We start from the raw sequence: 19,055 nt of genomic DNA, 5'->3' as shown, positions 1-19,055 counted from the left end.
ACAACCGGTAGATCCAATGCAATGCTGGAATCAGAGTGACGCAAAGCTTGTTTGAGTTAGCGAGTTAGCTGCAGGCCACGTCGCCTGCAGCTGTTAGCTGTCCGCATCACCAGGTCGAAGGCTATGTGCGAGGCTTGTCGAGAGAGGAATGTTGGACGTTTTAATTCTCGGGTTTTACGTGCCAAAACGACGACTCGATTAGGAGGCACGCCATAGTGAGGGACTCCGGATTAATTCTGAACCGCCTGGGGTTCTTTAAACGTGCACCCAACGCACGGCACACGGGTATTTTTGCATTTCACCCCCATCGAAATGGGGCCGCCGCAGTCGAGATTCGATTCCGCGCCCTCGGGATTAGTTGGGTAATGCCATAGCCACTACGCCCCCATGGCGGGTCGAATGTTGATGAGAGATGCAACGCTAAAGCATTCCAGGCTTCATACCCCTGTATCACAGTCCTGTCTCCTTTCTGGGAGGTTGGCCAAGAGGGGGAACATGACCTGGCAGTGAGCTAAGCTGTCTAGTACTCGGCAAGACGGTAGCCACCACATACCAGGTGTCGCAAGTTGCCTACAGTCAACGACCGATTTTTCGGACATGCCTGATAATTCGGACGTCATCACCAATGTATAAGGACGTCTTAAACTTTGGACGTTGAAATCATTTGCCGTCCGATTTTTCGGACTTCTTGCCGTGATCACAACTTCCGAAAAGGCATTACAAAAGACTTCCATTATTTCGACTCCGGTTAGTTCGATTTTTCGGTTTCAGCACTGGGTCCCGGCCAGTGCCCATGCATTTTTATGGGCCCAAACTTATGCTAATTCGCACTTGACCAGTGAGCACGCACACACCTGACCCCTATATGGCGACCCCAACAGCAATCCCTTTAGCGACAGCGTGTCTCAGTGGAGCTTAGCTCTTTCCGTACTGCACCCATTGAGCGTCGTTAGCCCGCTATCAAAGGTTTGAAACACCGCTTTCGAGACCTTCTGCGCCGCTCACGGACATACTGTGCCATTGGACGTGAAGGAGAACTAAACTTTAGTTTTCTAAGCAGTTCGCTTTTATCCCACAAGGCGGTGATATTTGAACATGCTCCGAAGTTTCGCGATCGTCAAAGCAGAATGCAAAAATGACGGAAGATGGCAGATATCGCGATTCCGCTGCCTCTGCAGCTGATCTTATCGCAGCGAATAGCAGCGAGCCGGAGGACGCTGACTTTTCGTCGGACTTTGAGTCTGAAAGCGACGACGACGCAAACTAGCCCCGAACATCGGTGGCCGCAGCCAGGCTCACCCAATTGTAGTGCTTGCAGTTAAATATTTGTAGCAGAATAACTGTTCCAATGAATCGGTGGCCGCAGCCAGGCTCACCCAATTGTAGTGCTTGCAGTTAAATATTTGTAGCAGAATAACTGTTCAATGAAAAATTTTCATTTTTTCAGAGATAGTGCCTAAAAGATGGCAATACATTTTGTATATCTCATAATTTGTTACATTTTTTTCCTAGTAGATACAAGCGTGTCTTTCAAACTTTGTTCAATTTTATTCCACAATCTTGATTTTGGCAATTTATATCTTTTTTATGACACACATCTCGATAATAAAACTTTTAATGTGTGAAAAATGCATTCATTCTAATTTCTGTTTATGTATTACATAAAACATTGAGTGCAGTAGTTCCTTCAGAAAAAAAAATCTGCCGTAAACTAAAAAAAAAAAAAAAAAACACCTATTTTCTCCATGGTAGGGAAACAGTTAGGAGACAGTGATGCATCGAGCACACGTCAAATCTCTTGTCAAAAATGCCTATTTCGGGCCTGCTATAGGAAGGTCTTCAAGCAACAACCATAGCTCAAATTGTCTGATTACGGTATGTACCAGATTCGAACACATGCCTTTTTTTTTTCCCGGGGAAATTGGATTGCACAGTGCAATTGGACACGAAACCAAAACCGCTTTCACGGCGTTTGTATGCTTTACCGCATACTATGCCATATATTACAATAGACTTTCATTATTTCCTACAAAGTATATTTCCTACAAAGTATATTGCAGCGAAGCTCACTTCAGGAAACTGGCCGCCATTCTCGTTTTTTTTTTTCTGAATTTTTCGGCGGTGTGTTTTATAGAACAGTGCGACTTATGTACGTTTTTTTTTCCCCCGGGAAAACTGCCGTCAAAATCTGATTCGATGTTATGGCCACGCGAAGCGCGCTTGTCAAAGTAATTGCTACGTGTTCTGTGCGCCGTGCGACAAGGACGGAGCAGCAACGCAAGCGGTGGCAGGCCGACCCCGAATTCGTCGCATCTGCAGATCACTGAAGATACGGCGCGCGCCGCTGCGCAAACTACGCAGTTGCTACCAGAGTACAATCCCCCCCCCCTCTCCCTCCCGCGCTGCCTTCCCGCTTTCCTCCCTTGTGCGCGATCACCGTCGGACGTTTTCACTCGCACATACAGTGTATGGCGCGCGGGGACAATGTTATCGCCCTTGGACATTAATGCAACGTCGCGGCAACCACGACAGCAGAAATGCGCCTGGAGCGGAAATATATGGCACCCATACGCTTGCGCGTGACCCGCGTTCACGAAAAGAAACGTCACAATTTTTTTTTAATCGCTTACCGAACGAAGAGGTGCGTCTTATAGACAGGAAAATACGGTACTTTGTTTAGAAGCTTTAATGCCATTTTTTTACATTAGTTTTCTATTTGGACGCATAGAAAGCGGGCAGGCGTTTGGTTTGGGGCATGTTAGAATCGGGCAAATCCTGCCAAATGAATCTGCGGTGTGTTTCGTGTGTTTCTAAGTTTCTTTCTGCATCTTTTTTAACTCAACCCAATGGATAATTTTATCAATTTGTTGTTCCCATCAGGGTCAAATTAACGGCAGTCAGCTGTAATTGAAGTCACCACTGCCGCCATTTTGACTATCTTGCAGCCTCAAACCAGCTCTCTCGCACGCCGATCTGCTGGCAGCTGTAGTAGTTGTTTTCTGCCATCGTTAGGCCCAGCTGCTTCAACGTTCTATCGAGCTTCCTGCTGTTCAGTGCCTAGTTTTTCATTTCAAGGATTCCCCGGTGTCAGCAATGACACCAATTCCACCTTCGTCATCCTCACCGATGGTGTCAAAGCGTGGAAAGCACAGCATGAGTCTTTAAGCGTTGCAAAACGCCGGCTCCCAAACGTCAGCTTCGCCGCAATACAGCTGTGTTACGCGGTCAAGCATATGTAGAATATTGGGGTGAAGCATACTGATTGTGCGAAGGGGCCACTGTCACGGGACATAAAATGTGTTCCTTAATTATAACACACGTACGTGCACCCGCCACCTCCCGACACAGTACAAGCACCGATACACCTGATAATTATACTCGCAGGTCTTTAACGCTATTTTGGACGTGGCTGTGGCGATTTGAGCTCTTGAGGGCAATTAAAGGCGTGCATTAGTTTTTGCGACATGCCCAACGTCTTGGATGTTCTCGCGGTCCCTAGGGGGTCTGAGAAATTGGACCTTGACTGTATATATATATATCTACAAACACATCCAGCAAGAAAATGATAATGATCAACGTTACTAGAACCAACGCAGTTTCGCAGCTCCGCACATTGGCCAGCACAAGCATGCGGCCCATGCTGTGGTCGCGAGAACTGGTAGGCTGCAGCGGTGCGGCAGCTTGGCATTGCACACATGTTCGCTAGTCTGCGTCAATTTTACTCCACTGAAAAGCTATACTTTGTAATTAGAGGTCATGGTTTTCACTTTGAGTGACAGCTTCGGAAGCACAGTACGAATCCTAAGGGCGACGTGTACGCTTCGATTTCAACGGCTGCGCTATACTATCTATCGGATAACGTGAAAAAGCTTAAAAAGTTATTGTTTATCGCGCCATCTGCAAGCAGAGAGCTCCCTTACATCCTATATAAGCTATGTGTTTCCTTCCTTGGAAAAAGTCGTATTGTGTGCTGGCCCACCCCCAAAATTTAATTTCGCCCCCGTCCAAACTTGAAGCTGGCCCAGCCCCAAAATTCATGTTAGCCCTCCCCAAAAGTTCAGTTGGCCCACCTCCAAATTTAAGTTGGCCCCCGTCCAAATTTTAAGTTGGCTCAACCACAAATTTAAGTTGGCCCACCACCGAATTTCAGGTGCACCCCCTCCAAATTCAAGTTGGCTTACCCCAAAAAGTTTAGGTTGGCCTAACCCCCGAATTTCAAGTTGGCCCCCAAATTTCATTTGTGCAGATACAAGGCATTACATTTTTCGCGTGATGCACCTGTGGTACTCGCCAAAGAATGCTTACGCATTAGATGTGGCGCTTAGCTGACGACTTGTAGCTGCTTTTACAAACCAGATCAAAACACGTCGGCATGCTCGACACAAGCCAGGCTTCACACCTCCGTAGACCAGCGCGAGCTCCGAATACTCAAACCTCCAAACAAACTTCTGCACTATGCAACAAATGTACAGCCACAAAACAACCACACGGGACGCAGCCACAGCGAAGAAGGCGAGCAACTGTAAGCGCTATCAGTAGCGCGACTCGATCGCAGCGCTGTTAGTTCTCACGACCACCATGGAGCCATGTTTTCAGCGGAGCCGTGAAACTGAGTTGGTTCTAGTAACATCGATAATGAACACCAAACCTTTATCACAACGTCCGATGCCCTAACAAAGTAAGGAAAAGTTCATTAATTTGTATTTGACAGGGCCGAAAAAAAAAAAAACTAAAACGTTCAAATTAACCGAACGTGGAACTATCGAAGGTATCATGAGAACAATAAATAAATGCTTACTACATCAACACGCTTTTATTTACTGAATGAATCAGCAAATCCCGTTCCGATTTTGCCCAAAAAGCAGCACAGAAGCTGCAATTCTCGTCACCTCATGACCGATTAGCACTCGCAGCAGCGAAGGCCTCACGAATTCCTACGCAGTGCAGCCGCGGCGCAAAACCCGTGTCTTCATCCGAGACGTGCTATTCACTACCGCGTGTACATTCCAATTATTTTTTCATCCGTGAGCTGGATGGAAACAGCATCGTAGTGCAGCCGGCATTGCGATGCAGTCCGAACAAATGCGCAGGTCCGAAAACATGTGCGCCTGAGAAATTGGTAGGCTAGGGCGAGTGTAGTTCACACTTTTTGTTGCCAGAACACATCTTTTGAGCCATCTGCAAACAAAAAATTTGCTTCGCTAAACCGATACTCTGTTGGATCCCACATTTTCAGTTTCGCTATAGCAGGACAATACTCGACTGAAATAAAGCATGAACAACCAAATTTTAGATTTACTTTGTCACATCCGGTTATTCATTATATTCTTGCTCACCATATTAAGGTTAGACTGTATTGCATGCTAGTTGTTCATTTTGTTGCTCACTGTTGGTACATTGCAGTCAGACAGTCAGAAAAAAAAAACAGTACACTGCCAGCACAGGCTTCAAGAAGTGTGGCTCTTTCGAAAAAGAGGCTACGCGGGCTTTCATTTTAATAAGCAGCGGTTTTCACAGGGTAGAGCAATATGAACACCTTGCAGATGCAATCGTCATTACGTGACATGTATGCACGATTGACAAAATTTACTCCTTTGTAATGAAAGGGAGTAATCATAACCTTTGCACCCTGTAACAGCAATCAAATGGTGCAAAACTTACACCCCAAAGGGTGTATTTTAACTGGGCAATTGTTCCCACACTCTTGTTCCTTAAACAATAATCACCATCTGTCTTGCTTGTGTTTCCCATCTTGAAAACTCCATGCTCATTACTATACTGTCAAGAATGATATGTCACACTGATAAACTGAACAAGTAACTCAGCGCAATATAAAAGACAGAAACAAGTCTGTCTTTTATATTGCGCTGAGTTACTTGTTCAGTTATGCAGAACCAACTAGCCCAACAATTAACTATTCTACCACACTGATAAAGCGCATGTAGTTCTCAACCTGGAATTACCGGTCATAAAGCGAAAAAGAAAAGCTCCCAAGTTTCCAAGTTCCTAAGGCATCAAAACCTTAGAGTTTTGATGCCAATAAAGATTACTTATGTGACAAAAGGGCGTAAACACACCCTCTACATCTTGTAACGCCTCCAAACAGTATAAAATACTTAAGAGTCTTGCAAACGAGAAGACGCTATGGCAAAATTATGTGCAAAAGGCGTTCTGTGTTCTTGCTTTGCAGTCCTTCCCTTATTGGTGGCGATACAACGGTGGTTCGTTTGTTGGGTGGGGAAAACTATGACTAACCTGGTTGTGGAACCGGTGGCCGCCACCCTGCTGGTTCCTAAAGTTCTGCGTCTGCTGGAAAGGGTTCGAGCCGTTGCGGTAGTGGGACCCCGAGTGCGGATTGAAGCCGTTGCTCTTGCGCTTTTGCTGAAAGAGAAAAGTGATAGCATGAGAAACAAGAAGCTATCCATGGTGCTCTCTGCCAATATGAAAGTGAACACCGCATTTGCGTCCAAAGCGTGTAATTTTCCGTGTGTGCTTGCAATGAGGAAACGTTTCATGAGCAGGATTCAACAGAACAACATGATAGTTCTGACTTGCACGTTTGCAAGAATTGCTGTTTGAACCGAGATGAAGTGTTTGTTCCCTTTCATAACTGTGGAGTGTGTGTACAACACTGATCACAGCAGTACTCATGGCCAAAGCATGGCAAAATAGCCATGAAGCTTGAAAGGATTGCACAATTAGTGATGGAAAGAAAATCAACAGGCTCAGCTTTAAAATATGGTAAGGCGAGATGAAAGAGGAGTTTGGCATGTCATGCAACGCATAGAGGGAGGTAGCCGATGGTCAGCAATAGTAATAGAATGGTTACCAATGAAAAAGAGATGTAGCCTGCAGTACAATGAAGATCCCCCCCCCCCCCCCCTGCATGACGCCATTTCTTTTCTGCAAGTGATGCTGATAAAGTAAATGTGCAATTCCTGCTGCATACAATAACGCACTAGCTATCAATAGCCTAGCAGCATTCACAGCGAAGTGACAAAGTCATAGCTAAGCTATGATGGACATTGCCAGATCGCTGTCATAGTAGTTCCATACTTTGAGGTGACCAACTACAACTTCCTTTTTCTGAACGGAATGGGGCGACTCATAGCACTAAATCAGACCACAGCACTTAATTAACGAAAAAAATTTGAGTAAAGTTCTGAAAACTCACACTCGCAAGCGCTTGCTAAAACGGCAGCACCTACGAAAGCAGATCATTGCCCTAGCTCAGGAGCTACTGTGTTCTAAGGCTGACAGCTAGGTTCCAGGTTCAATTGTTAGCCACAGTGACCAAGCTACGATGGGGCGGGGGTACAATGCAGGAATGCCTGGGTACGAAGATATGGGTGCTTGTTAAAGAAGCATCGGTGGTCTAAATGAATCCGAAACCTCTCATTGCCCCATCTCACATCTCTGCTTTGTTTTGGTATATTAACACCAATCAGTTAATTAACCGATCCTACCGAAGCAACCTAGGGCTCACACAACCAGCTACATGCTGCGTACCTGCCTTATAGCATAATCAAAGCGTAAACCAGAATATACATGGTATTACACGGTGCCTAAATGCATCTGAAAGTTGGCTCATTCAACTTCTGGAACACACTAGTAAAGAAACCTGTCGAAAGCCTGACAGATGCAACTGTCGGCAAAACACATCCTACATCGGACCTACCACGTGTCTCATACTTTTTTAAAAGGCAGGCGACACCAACACTACCTTACTTGATTAAACCCCACGCACCTTGCCCTTGTCGTACTCATCGTCGTAACTATCGTAGTCATCGTAGTATTTCCGCTTGTCCCGGTAGAAGTTGCCGCCACCGCGGTCGCTGCCGTAGCTGTTGTGGTAGCCGCCTCCCGAGCCGCGGCCCCAGCCGTTCACGGCGAAGCCGTACTGCCGGGAGCCGTTGTTCTGGAGGTAGCCAACGATGTCCGTCTGCTTCTTGGCACCATTGCTGCCGTTCCAGTAGGACGACGACGAACCATCCTTGGAGCCGTTCATATTTGGCCGCGCATCCCACTGGTGAACTGTGGCTGCGCAAGATGAGACAGACTGTTACGGCGAGTTCCATCACGACGCGCAAGAACTCTCAAAGGCGCGGCCAAACCAGCACATAGCTTGGCCACACCTCCACAGGGCATCACTCCTCAGCGATGAGGAGGAAGCAGCAGATTTCCGAGCATTCCAGGATTTCCCAGCTCGTTGAAACTTCAAGAGCAAACAAAACGTCAGGCAGTAACAAAGTAGGTGGACAACATAAATACTTCAAAAACCATGAATGCATGTACATCAGGGGTGTGCGATTAGTAACTTTTGAGAGCGAATTGAACACCAGTCAGATAGTCCCAGAAGCAAATCCAATCCAATATTGAACACTTTCTGAACAGTTTTCGAAGAAAAGTTGTATGTTCCACTAACGATGTTCATGATTTCGTATATTTACAATGTTAGAAAGTTTCATTACACTGCACATTATAAAGCATTATTAAAAGCAGATATGGAGGATTAGATACAAATTAGCAGTTTGCTCGAATACCCAGGGCTCTCTCTCGAGTGTTTGAAGAAAATTTCCGGCTCTTCGAGCAAAATAGCGTGCTTCGAAAGCCGAATCTAACAGGACATTATTCGATTTATTATTCAAAAGAATTAAATATTCGCACACCCCTGACGCCTCTGCATACATAAATAAGCAGTTCAGTGTTATCCAAAGTACAGCAACCTATGAAGCAATCTGCACATGCTCCTTAGGCACTGACTTTATGTACAGCCAGCATCAAAAGTCAATGAACTGCAGGATTCAAGAAAAAAAAAAGGGGGGGGGGGGGGGGGAGCTGTTGCGTGGAATCCCAGCTTCATACTATATGTATGAACACGGTGGTATTTCCTACCAGTTAATGATTTTGCAGATCCTGCAATTTGTAAACTTTTGAGGATGACTGTAGCTGTTCAGCAACTGTTGCTTTATGCCCAACCTCTTCGGCTCATGCAGGACTCAATGCAGTGCCACGAAGAAATTTCGCGAAACTTCGCAAGGCGAAAAGCTTTTGGAAAGATAAAAAATTGCTGTACACTCAATAGGAGCACAGAGTTTTAAAAAGAAAACAAAGGGTTGCCTTCACTGGTCCGTACTACACATACGAGTGAACAACAATTCCTCCTTTTCAGTCGTGATGAACGAAGCCCCTGGTGATGAGTGCTCCAGTGATAGGAGAGGTCTTAGCCCCCCCCCCCCCAATGTTCACAATCAGATAGCCAATCTCCATGACTTGCACTTTGGATGAATTCCTTTCCTCCAATTCCCTTCGTTCTTTAACAGTCACTACACCAAGCGTTGATTCCGCCAGTAAAAAACTACATTAACACACGATGCAGACGGGAAAGGAGGCAACGCAAAGGTCCTGCTTTCACAAATATGTGTAGTATTCAAATTGCAGAAGAATTGGATCATAAACACTATAAAACTATAAGCTCTCCGTATACTCACATATGCTTTAAAAAATAAACAACAAAAAAAAAACTTCACATACTGTTCATCCCAACTAATGAGTGTGTAATATGTGTAGCTTGAATACAGAGATCCCTCACTTTATGCCACTAAGTGCATCTTGCAATTCACAATAGATGAACTCCATAAATAACCAAAAAGCTCAGAGGTGACAAGACGGGTGTCTACACCATGGAGCGAGTTTCCCATAAGAATCACTAGAGGCAACACTGGCACCAACGTTTACGAGAGAGAAGCATAGTTGGGTTCAGCTGGTGTGGGACTATTGGCTGGTAGCACAAGGATTTGCCTAAGCTCCGTCCTTCTGGCTTTCAAACGGCCTTGTGACTTCGCAGGTTTGTCATCTTCAACGAGATACAGTGTCGCAACTGCGACAATTCACAACGATTACACATGCGCACAGAAACTTACCCGTTGTCTTCGTGAGCTCAGAAAACTACAACTGCTAAGAAATTTTGAAAGATATTCGTAACAAATTATGCCGCAAGGACTTCTCAAGCCACAAGCACGAGGGTTAGGCAAATCCATCTAGTACTACACTCATCATTCTCAGGTTAGCTGAATGATCGCAGCACCAGCGTTCCCTATAGTAGTTCTTTTGCAGGGAACTTCACACCTCACCACACACTCGAGAGAGCTCCCCAGAGAGAAGGAAACCATGCCAATAGCAGTTTCAATCGAGTAAGCAGCTTGCGCAACAAAAAGTGTTCCTAGCTTGGGCACGCAACTCCTCACAATCCAGCCGCTGCCAATGGGGCATTTCGTCAGCCACTGGCTAAAACAGCAAGCAGGTTCTGCAATAACCCACGTTGCCAGGGTTCACTACGCAAACGAAGCTGACCACAGCTTCAGCTGACCTCTCACCAAGACCGCAAAGCACGAGGAAAACCCTAGCCCGTGTTAGCGACTCCTCTTACACTAGGGGCATTTTCCTCCTTGGCCACTGTTTTGGCAGCTACCACTAGCGATTCACTAAGTGGCACGACGAGGCAATCGCCGCGGCAATGGCCAATCGCAGATGGCACCACAATAGCAAGACCAAAGCGGTGGCCAATGACCAATCGCAGGCGGTCGTTATGCAAAAGGGTTTTGCGAGCCGGGCTCTGGCGATTTCGGTGGTGTCGTGCTACGCAACTGCTCCACTTTTCACAAACTATGCACTATACAACCGCTCCACACTCACCCTACACGAGTCTCAGAGAAACATGCAGGATCTAAAGAAAAAAAAAATGGGCATCAAAGAAAAGTTTGTTATTCCACACATGCTTTTCAGGAAACCCGAATGAATGGGGGGCATCACCTATGCTGTGTGTGCACACTGTAAACATTGTGAATTACTGCAAATCGTTCCCAGCAGCAAAATACCTTAAGCCACCTGTTTCTTTACCTTTGCTGCTTGCAGAGTGGCGCCGTTCGGCAGCTAACGTTTCCTTTGTCCGTTCAACCCACTCATGCGAATCACTGCTGTCGTCTGTGTCGGCCGACACTGCCCTCACACATCCGTTGGCGACGGGAGCCGGCGGCGTCGAGTTCGGCGGAGGCACAACAGGCCGCACTGGGGGCTCGTCGACTGTCGCCGCCGCACCATCGTCACCCGCGGCAAGTTCACTCGCTGGAGGCAGCGCGTCACCGCCTCGCGCACCGTCACCAGAAGGTTGAGTCTCGGGGGTATCGACGACGCCAACGCGTCCGTCGCCAAGAAAGGGCCGCAGCTGCTGTTCTTTGTCCTCCGCGGCGTCGACCCCCGCGACTGCGGCCGGCTTCTCCGCCTCTCCCTTTTCGACACGCTTTGGAGCCACGTCCCTAGAACTCCCCGGCAGCGATGACGTCTCCCCTGCCTCGGGTGCGGCGGCTGCCGACGACGACGGCTCCACGGTCCAGCCCGGAAACTCCTCGGCGACCGGCTTGCGCGCCTCATAGGGCCGCTCCTTGTCCGTCACGTTCCAGTCCGTCGTGGAGTTGACGCTCGTCGTGCTAGACTCCACCGAGACGGCTGGAGAGAGGAGGTTAACGTCCGACACTTGCCACGTTGATGAACCCTTGGCCCTGGGAGTCTCCGGAGCATGCGTCTGAGGGACCAGGCTTTTCCGCCGATCGATGGTCCCGTCAGTCCTGTCACTGTCCGAGGCATCCGACGAGTCTCCCGCGTAGGGAACCAGGCTCATGTCACCCAGTGCGAGCGGCGCGAGCGGCTTATCCACGGGCCTCTCAACCGGCTTTTCCGCAGGCTTCGGAAGTATCACTGGAGCAGGAGGTTTCGGCGGACCGGCACTTCGCTGCGACGTTGATGGGGAAGATAACACTGCAGTGGACGAAGACGATGTGCCAATTCCAAAGGCAATCTTCGGACGATTAGCAGGAAGCGGCGTTGAGGTTGAGGACGACGGAGCTGCCGTCCGGTGGGGTGATGGGTGGGCCGTGTTAGGCAATGACGACGACGACGACGACGTGGCTGCAGCAGTGGTTCCGGCCACGGATACGGCCGCAGGCGATGAGGGAGACCTGGGCGGGGGCTGCTTCGGCCTCTGCGGGGTGCTCCTCTCCGTGGCCACGGCTGCAATGAGCCAACGACCTCGGCATCAAGACCACTCGCCCGCACGGCACACGCAACCCCCGCCACCTCCTCACACAGCTGCCTCACCGAATGCAGCACAACACTTCACAACTCAAAATTTTTCACACCTTCTATCCCGCACACTTGCACGCAACCCCAAAACACTGCACATCTACAAAGTTTGCATCAATAAAGAACACTTCTGCATGGTGCAAAAGCTTGGCAAAACAGAGCTCCGCTGACACAGGCTACCAAACACAATATTTATTTTCTCAGAAAATGACAATTAACAAATCTTTATGAAAATGCTATCTGGGTGTCATCAGATGTCCCTGAGTGTTCGCAATAAGTGAACCATTAAGTCAAAACTCATCAACAACGTTTCACTTCCCCAAGTGGTGCTATTATAACGAAGTAAAACTTCAAAACACAGGACAAGCTTTTGCACTTGCATTTTTTTTTTTTGCTAATTACCAAATAGACCAGTGTATTAGTCACATCATCTTGCAAAATCTTGCACAAAAAATTTAGTTGTGGCCATTAAAAATGCAGTCTCTCTTTAGCTAGCAACTTCTTCACGCTAGTTTCGCATATTCCATCTCCACATAACAAAACTATCCTAGACCGCTAGCTCTAAGGGCCAGCTTATTCAGATGACACGGGTGAACACAAGATACACCAACAGCAAACGGCTGTGGATTTAGCGTCAAATGGTGGCAAGCTGGATTCATTGCTCGGCCTACTAACGAAGCTTGCGTTGGTGCACACATGCACAATAAATACAATGGCCAAATCATTCTCCGTTAATTTCTACTCAATGGCGTGGCTATTACACAAGTCTATACCAGGGGTCTCAAACTCGCATCTCGCAATGGGCAGCACGAATACTGAATGTTGCATAGATCCCAGCTGCAGTTGTACGCAACCCTTCCGGTAGAACCACCGATTCATTTGTGCTCAGATTTTGCGCAGAGGTGAAAGTCTGCAGTGCGCAATCCAACATCACGTTTAGGTGCATTACTTGTTTGTTATGTCCAGAACCCATCGTCCACACCAACTCCAGACAAAAAAAAAATGTTTATTTTGCTGTAACGGAAAGTAAACATTTATCACTCACGGTAGAGGCAAAACACAGCAAACGTAGCACATGCTGCGTTTTGCCATTACGATGGCAGAAAGCACTACTGTTCCATTACAACAAAATCAACACCATCGTTGCTTCCTTATTATTGTGGACGTAAGAGACAACTAATGCACCCAAACACTGCATTACATTGGATGTGCAGTGAAACGCCACGTTTGTTTTAAATTTGGCCGCGATCGAGCTATCTATTTAGCCATTAGAGTCACACATGCCTGCCACTTTGATTTACACAGTTGTCAGTATTATGCACACCTTTACACAGGCCACACTAAAAAATGTTCAAGGTAAAAACAGCGAGACCTCAGCAAAACGAGGAATTTTCTATTGTAATCGAGCCAGGTCAGGATCAAATTTCTCGATGAGAATGGCTTCGTTTCGCAGGTTGCTCAAAGGAACCAAACTGGATTGCATAATTCAACCCTGATCAGGCTAAATTGTGATAAAATGTGACTGCCTGAGATCGGTTTGATTGGTTCAGGCTGTTGACAGGGCCTGGTAGACGGCAAAACCCGCGCTTCACAGGCAGCATGCAAGACATGGGTTTGAGACGCCTGGTCAATACACAATGCAACACAAAAGTATACTAAAAGATTTGTCCGGGAAAAGTCTGAGAATACTATAGCTTGGGCCGGAATTGCACGAGCCACTTTAATGTTTTATTACAGTCCGTCACTACAGGAGGCATAAAACGCAGCATCACATCTGCGAAACAATGCAGGTCGTAGAAAACGTCACCTCGGCTGCAAAACACTGTCCCCACCGAGTGTGTGTTTGCAAACGCACACTCGACTAGTTCCATCATGCAAGCAGCAGAAAGTCCAACCATTTCGAACACTCACGGACTGATGCTACAGATACGGCTGGCAATCAAACCTAATAATGATAGCATGTGAGCTCTATGCTATGACTGTTTCACTGCTTCAATGCAACGTCCCCTACATGAGCGGTTCGTAGAGCCAGGAGTAATGTACAGAAAGACAGGAACATGTGAAAAGCAGCACGTCGACTTCGGGTCGATAAAGGACCGGTGGCAGACTTACAGAGTTGCCCATTTCGGAGCGGCTCGGGAGTAGCATTCCGGCTGCACAAGGCGGCCGCGGAGTTTGACTTCTGTTGGAGCAGGGGAAAGAAAACAAAGACCAATCGGGATTAGTCTTGTATGCCTCCGTGCATCTTGTAGCAAATGCAACAGAATTTATTTTCAACATAGAGGAAATGTTTTGTTGAAAATCACAAAAGCGCATCCAAGGCTTTTTTTTTTTTTTTTAAATCCAGTCAACCGCATTTACCCAATTCTTGAAAGCACCCGAATGCGACATGCAAAAAAAATGTCATGTGGACCAAAATCTAATGTGAACCAATTTTTAATTGCAGAGTTTACCTTCTCAGGATGTATATTTATTCTCACTTCAATATACATTGTTGTGCTCTCTATCGCTGCCTATGCACCACACATCATCCTTCATGCGGTCCACTACGTTTGATATTTCGTACTTCTTGAATGACTTCCACAACAATCACAAGAGGAATGGTTGCCTACTCCTTGACTGACCCATTTTGAGAGTTCATACTGCGATGCGTGCAAGCCCCGGAACGCCAAAAATTGACACGACTCTGCCACCACTAACATAGCCCATAAAGTATCTTATGTTTTTAACGAGCTTTCATAATGAAAGTGGCACATCTTTGGCAACGCCAACCTACGCGAAAACAAGTTCTGTTACTACCATACATTTGATAACAATGGTGATGCCAGTACGCTGTTTCCAAATCTCTCGAATGCAACTTTGGTTTCGTATTCGACTGTAATGCAGAGACAACTTTCGTACCCGTATCATCAGCAAAAAAGGCGTGCAGTGGAAATTGGGTAAATACGGAAATCCAAACCAAAATGGCCTGGGCTGCGATACAAAAGCTCATCACATACATGCATAACTGCATGCATAACGTACAATGTGCCTCAAAGTCTAGAAATTCTGGAAATTCCCACTACCAGGTGGTGCCGCTCACCTTGACAATGTGGTTCTCCTGCGACTCCGGCGGTGTCCGGACGTAGAAGAGGACGTATGCCTGCTGGTTCAGCACGTGCCCCAAGCTCACTTGGTGCACCTACAGACAAACCAAATATAAAAAGGCAGAAAATAAATTTTATACGAAGAGAGCTTGCACAGGCGTTCTTTAAAACTTCTAGTAGGGTGAACCAAATGCCCATTGCAAAACAACAAATCCGTCATCAACAGCCAGTTTATGTTGTCCACTGCAGGTCGAAGTACTCTCCCAGCAATATCCAATTACCCCTATCTTCCACCAGTTTGATGCCAGGCTATGCCCGCAAATGTCTAGAGGGCCCCTTTAATGTCGACTAAAATACCGACTACCCTAACTTACTCTCTAATCCACACCGTTTTTGTCACTAGAATTTTACGTTACAGCTATAAATTTGCATCCGACTGCTTGCTGCATAAAAAAAAAACTTTCCGAAGCCCACCAGACACTTCAAAAAGACACAAACACCACCACAAGCGAAATGAGAACACAGTAGGCCCTTCCAGTAACCCTTTCTGTGTTGCATGAAGTAAGTTGACAGTCACGTTAGCATACAGAGGATGAAGGCGAAAGCCTGCGTGCTCACGAGACATTCATTAAATTACTTGACATTCTCATTCGAAAGCGTTGTTATTTCCTATAACTTGTTTTCTCCCTCCAAAGGCTGTAGGTACATGCCTTAATTTTACCTTAATTAACACCAAAGCACGTGGATTTGACTCCCACCAAAGGTTGTGGGTTCAACCATCAATGGCGGCACCATCAACTTTGGTGCCATAATGCCGGATGGTAAAATTTTCGACCCATGAGCCATCTAAGGCTTTTGCCTCAATAAAGGTGGCCTCAAGACAAATATACCCATCACACGAGTCGACCCATTTTCATAGCCGACCTCCGTATTTGAGTAGGTGCAGTCTTTTTTTTTTAGTGCAATGGGAAAGCGTGGCACACTTACCCGGGAATCGTCCATGCAGTACCAGTTTCCGTTGGAGTTTCGCACGAAGCAGAAGTAGTGTCCCGAGTTGCAGCTGGCACCCAGGTGCACCAGCACGGCATTGAGCCGGTACGTAACCGGATCACCCTGCGGAGCAGTAAAACGTGGTCACATAACCAGGACCAACATCTGGCTACCCTAGGAAGACGTCGGCCAAGGAACTCTGAAACTGCACTTGGCCATCAGCATTATGTCTGAAACAACGATTTATACAATGCTCACGATTGAGAGATTGCGTGTTCACGTCGATGAGGAAATCATTAGCCACAACCCATTAATCGACCCAGGCGGGACTGACCAAATCGACTGAATTATCCGGTGAGTCGAATTAAACAAGAGGCAGAAAAAACACCAATACACACCGATGATTCATCAGGCAGTACTATTTGCCCCGATTTTAACAGGCCCCCAAATTGAATGCACGCACACTTTTTATTAGTTTAAAGCAGAAAACTGAAGTAGAAAAATGCAGTTCCACTCAACGTGAAAGCTGGGGAAGTGCGGAGCAGTGATTCACCGGTGTTTCCCTTGTGTTTATCTTGTTTTATCCTGTGTTTATCTTGTGTATAACAATCCATCCGTTTTGACACTTGTGCTAAGGCACAACTGGTGGGAAACCGCCACGCACATGGAGCCAAAGCCTTTGCTGATGATGGTTAGAAATGATTTTAACTAATTTCTCTTAATTCAATTAATTCATGAGTACTCCTATATTTTACATTATTCTGAATCTAGTTATTTTAATTTTACCCGGTTTTGAGCTGGTATTGGCATGTTTTGGCACTGTTTTGCACTTGTGTTTTCTGAGCGTGACGACGTGACACATTAGACGCCGACAGCCCAGGCCCCTAATGTGCCCCGCACTTAAAAGTGACGCTAGAGCTCCTAAACAAAGTAGAAATCGATTACGCACCCAATTTTTAGCAAGAAAACAACTAAAACCTGAATAGGAACAGTAACACTTATTCTTAATGTTACCCTCAAGGCCCAAAGCAGGCTTTACAAAGAGGGCTGTGGTACAAACGTAGCAGATTACAACACTTCCAAGAAACACCTCAGGGTTTTTTGACGAGATACAAAGAGAAAAAAAAAGAAAAACACATCCTCGGCATGAAAGTTGACATGAAACTAGACGTGAAAGCATGTGACATCGCTGAAGTGAGCCGTCGGGCTCGATCTAAACGTGCTGTCAGGAATGGGGACACTCACATGCTTATCCGACATGTACGGCCGCAGCTCAAGGTGCTCGGGGTAGCTCACGTGCTTCGTGATTTTGCCTCCAAACATCCGGTTGGCGTCAAACCTGCAAGGCAAGGGCATGTTTACCTTTCAATACGGCATTCGCTGAGCACGCACTTTTTACTGCGCAATACAGGCAGACAGCCACGTACTAGCAACATTAACGAATTGCAGGACTAACGGTTTACCAGATGGCCGACCACTTCTGCAGCCTAAAATTCAAGGGACATACAGTCCAACCCCCTTACGACACTACCCGTTTTAACAATATATCGTACATAGCAACGAGCAGCCGCTGCACTACCAACTTTTGCGCGTGTTCTACAGTAAAATGAACCATAAGTAAACAGCAGGCTGACAGGGAATGGATACAAAAGAAGCCCACTCACCTTTTGAACTGGAAGGTGGCTACGTTGGGCGCCCTGTGGACCGTGAACCGCTTCTGCGCCATCACTTTGATGTTGCAGCGAGGACACTTGTAGGCGTTGTCGTTCTGCAGGAGCTCCGGCTCCACAAACTTCTCCAGGGCCGTTTCCAAGCTGGAGGCATTCTGGAGTTTGGGGAGTAACAAAATGTTTCGATCCAAAGGCTCAAAACAAGCGCTCAAGTTCTGGAACAGTTTACAGTTACTGCTACGACAGGCAGACAAATGGGCAGTCTCTCCCCTCCCCCAAGAATAGAGTAACAGTGCCGTGACCATGATTACGACGACGCTCCTCAATGCGACGAAGAAGGCGACGGCGGAATTTCTGGGCTAGACTATCGCACCACACGGACAACTCTGCGATATCTTGTAAATATTCTGTAAATACATGTTCATTTATTGCTCTACCTGTGATACTGGTATTGAATCCCATTCTCTCTCACCTTTTTTTTTTTTTTTAATGGACATTTATAAAACAATTTCAGCTACGTAATTTGTTTTGGCCGAGGTCTATTAGTTGAGCGCACAACCTTTTGCATACCCATCTCGGAGACCCCAAATACTAAACATTAATGCAATCATGGGCTGAGAGCGTGACAGGCATCATTTTATGCAAGTACGGTAGCACAGATTTTGAGCCCAGCATTGAGCGGAGCTTTGAGCACAGCAGGCAGAAAAAAAAAAAAAAAAGAGGATGCAAGGATGGGTGTGTTGCCAATCACACCACTCATACGAGACGCATTTAAAACCTTAAGGTTGCAAAAAGGCTCACAAAGTGATGCTCTTTCAATAATGGACACATCCTACAATTTTCGAAAAAAGACGGCATCAAGGGCATCAGCTCACCTTGATGTCTAGGATGAGATCCATGAAGTGGTCGTACGTGTTGCTCTTCTCCTTGCATTTCATGCAAATCACTGGCAAGACAGATAAAGAAAGCAAAACATCAGTCATGCGACTGTCTTGGAAGCCACCTCAGCAAACTTCTAAAATGGTTCCCATAATGCGGCAGGGGCTATTCAGGCATCACGGAACCCCCTGCATATCCATCTACTTCGATACAGACAGACCCCCCCCCCCTGCATTCTGAGAGGATCCTCCACTCCACTGAGGCGAGTACAGCATGGGCCCTCAACTTAAGA

The 19,055-nt window shown here is 46.6% G+C and overlaps 1 protein-coding gene across 25 annotated transcripts in view; it reads right to left on the bottom strand.

Annotated features, from left to right (window-relative positions):
• Nucleotides 1–19,055, bottom strand: part of LOC119453297 (ubiquitin carboxyl-terminal hydrolase 36) — a 67,156-nt gene that overhangs the window by 8,122 nt on the left and 39,979 nt on the right. For 8 of the 25 annotated variants that reach the window (XM_049667732.1, XM_049667725.1, XM_049667734.1 and 5 more), the window contains exons 8-16: nucleotides 18,760–18,830; nucleotides 17,879–18,039; nucleotides 17,460–17,553; nucleotides 16,212–16,337; nucleotides 15,221–15,319; nucleotides 14,251–14,320; nucleotides 10,900–12,066; nucleotides 7,748–8,040; nucleotides 6,256–6,381 (exon numbers count right to left, since the gene is read on the bottom strand). The exons of 3 other annotated variants lie outside the window; for them this stretch is intronic. In XM_049667732.1, coding sequence (XP_049523689.1) covers nucleotides 6,256–6,381; nucleotides 7,748–8,040; nucleotides 10,900–12,066; nucleotides 14,251–14,320; nucleotides 15,221–15,319; nucleotides 16,212–16,337; nucleotides 17,460–17,553; nucleotides 17,879–18,039; nucleotides 18,760–18,830 — 2,207 coding nt within the window. The remainder of the gene's footprint in view (nucleotides 1–6,255; nucleotides 6,382–7,747; nucleotides 8,041–10,899; nucleotides 12,067–14,250; nucleotides 14,321–15,220; nucleotides 15,320–16,211; nucleotides 16,338–17,459; nucleotides 17,554–17,878; nucleotides 18,040–18,759; nucleotides 18,831–19,055) is intronic. 14 more of the 25 variants (XM_049667720.1, XM_049667736.1, XM_049667742.1 and 11 more) reach the window with 10 other exon arrangements.

The sequence above is a fragment of the Dermacentor silvarum genome, chromosome 5 (assembly GCF_013339745.2).
Source record: "Dermacentor silvarum isolate Dsil-2018 chromosome 5, BIME_Dsil_1.4, whole genome shotgun sequence".
Lineage (NCBI taxonomy): Eukaryota > Metazoa > Arthropoda > Arachnida > Ixodida > Ixodidae > Dermacentor > Dermacentor silvarum.
Note: the sequence above shows the minus strand (reverse complement) of the source record. Positions and strands in the feature narration are given on the sequence as shown.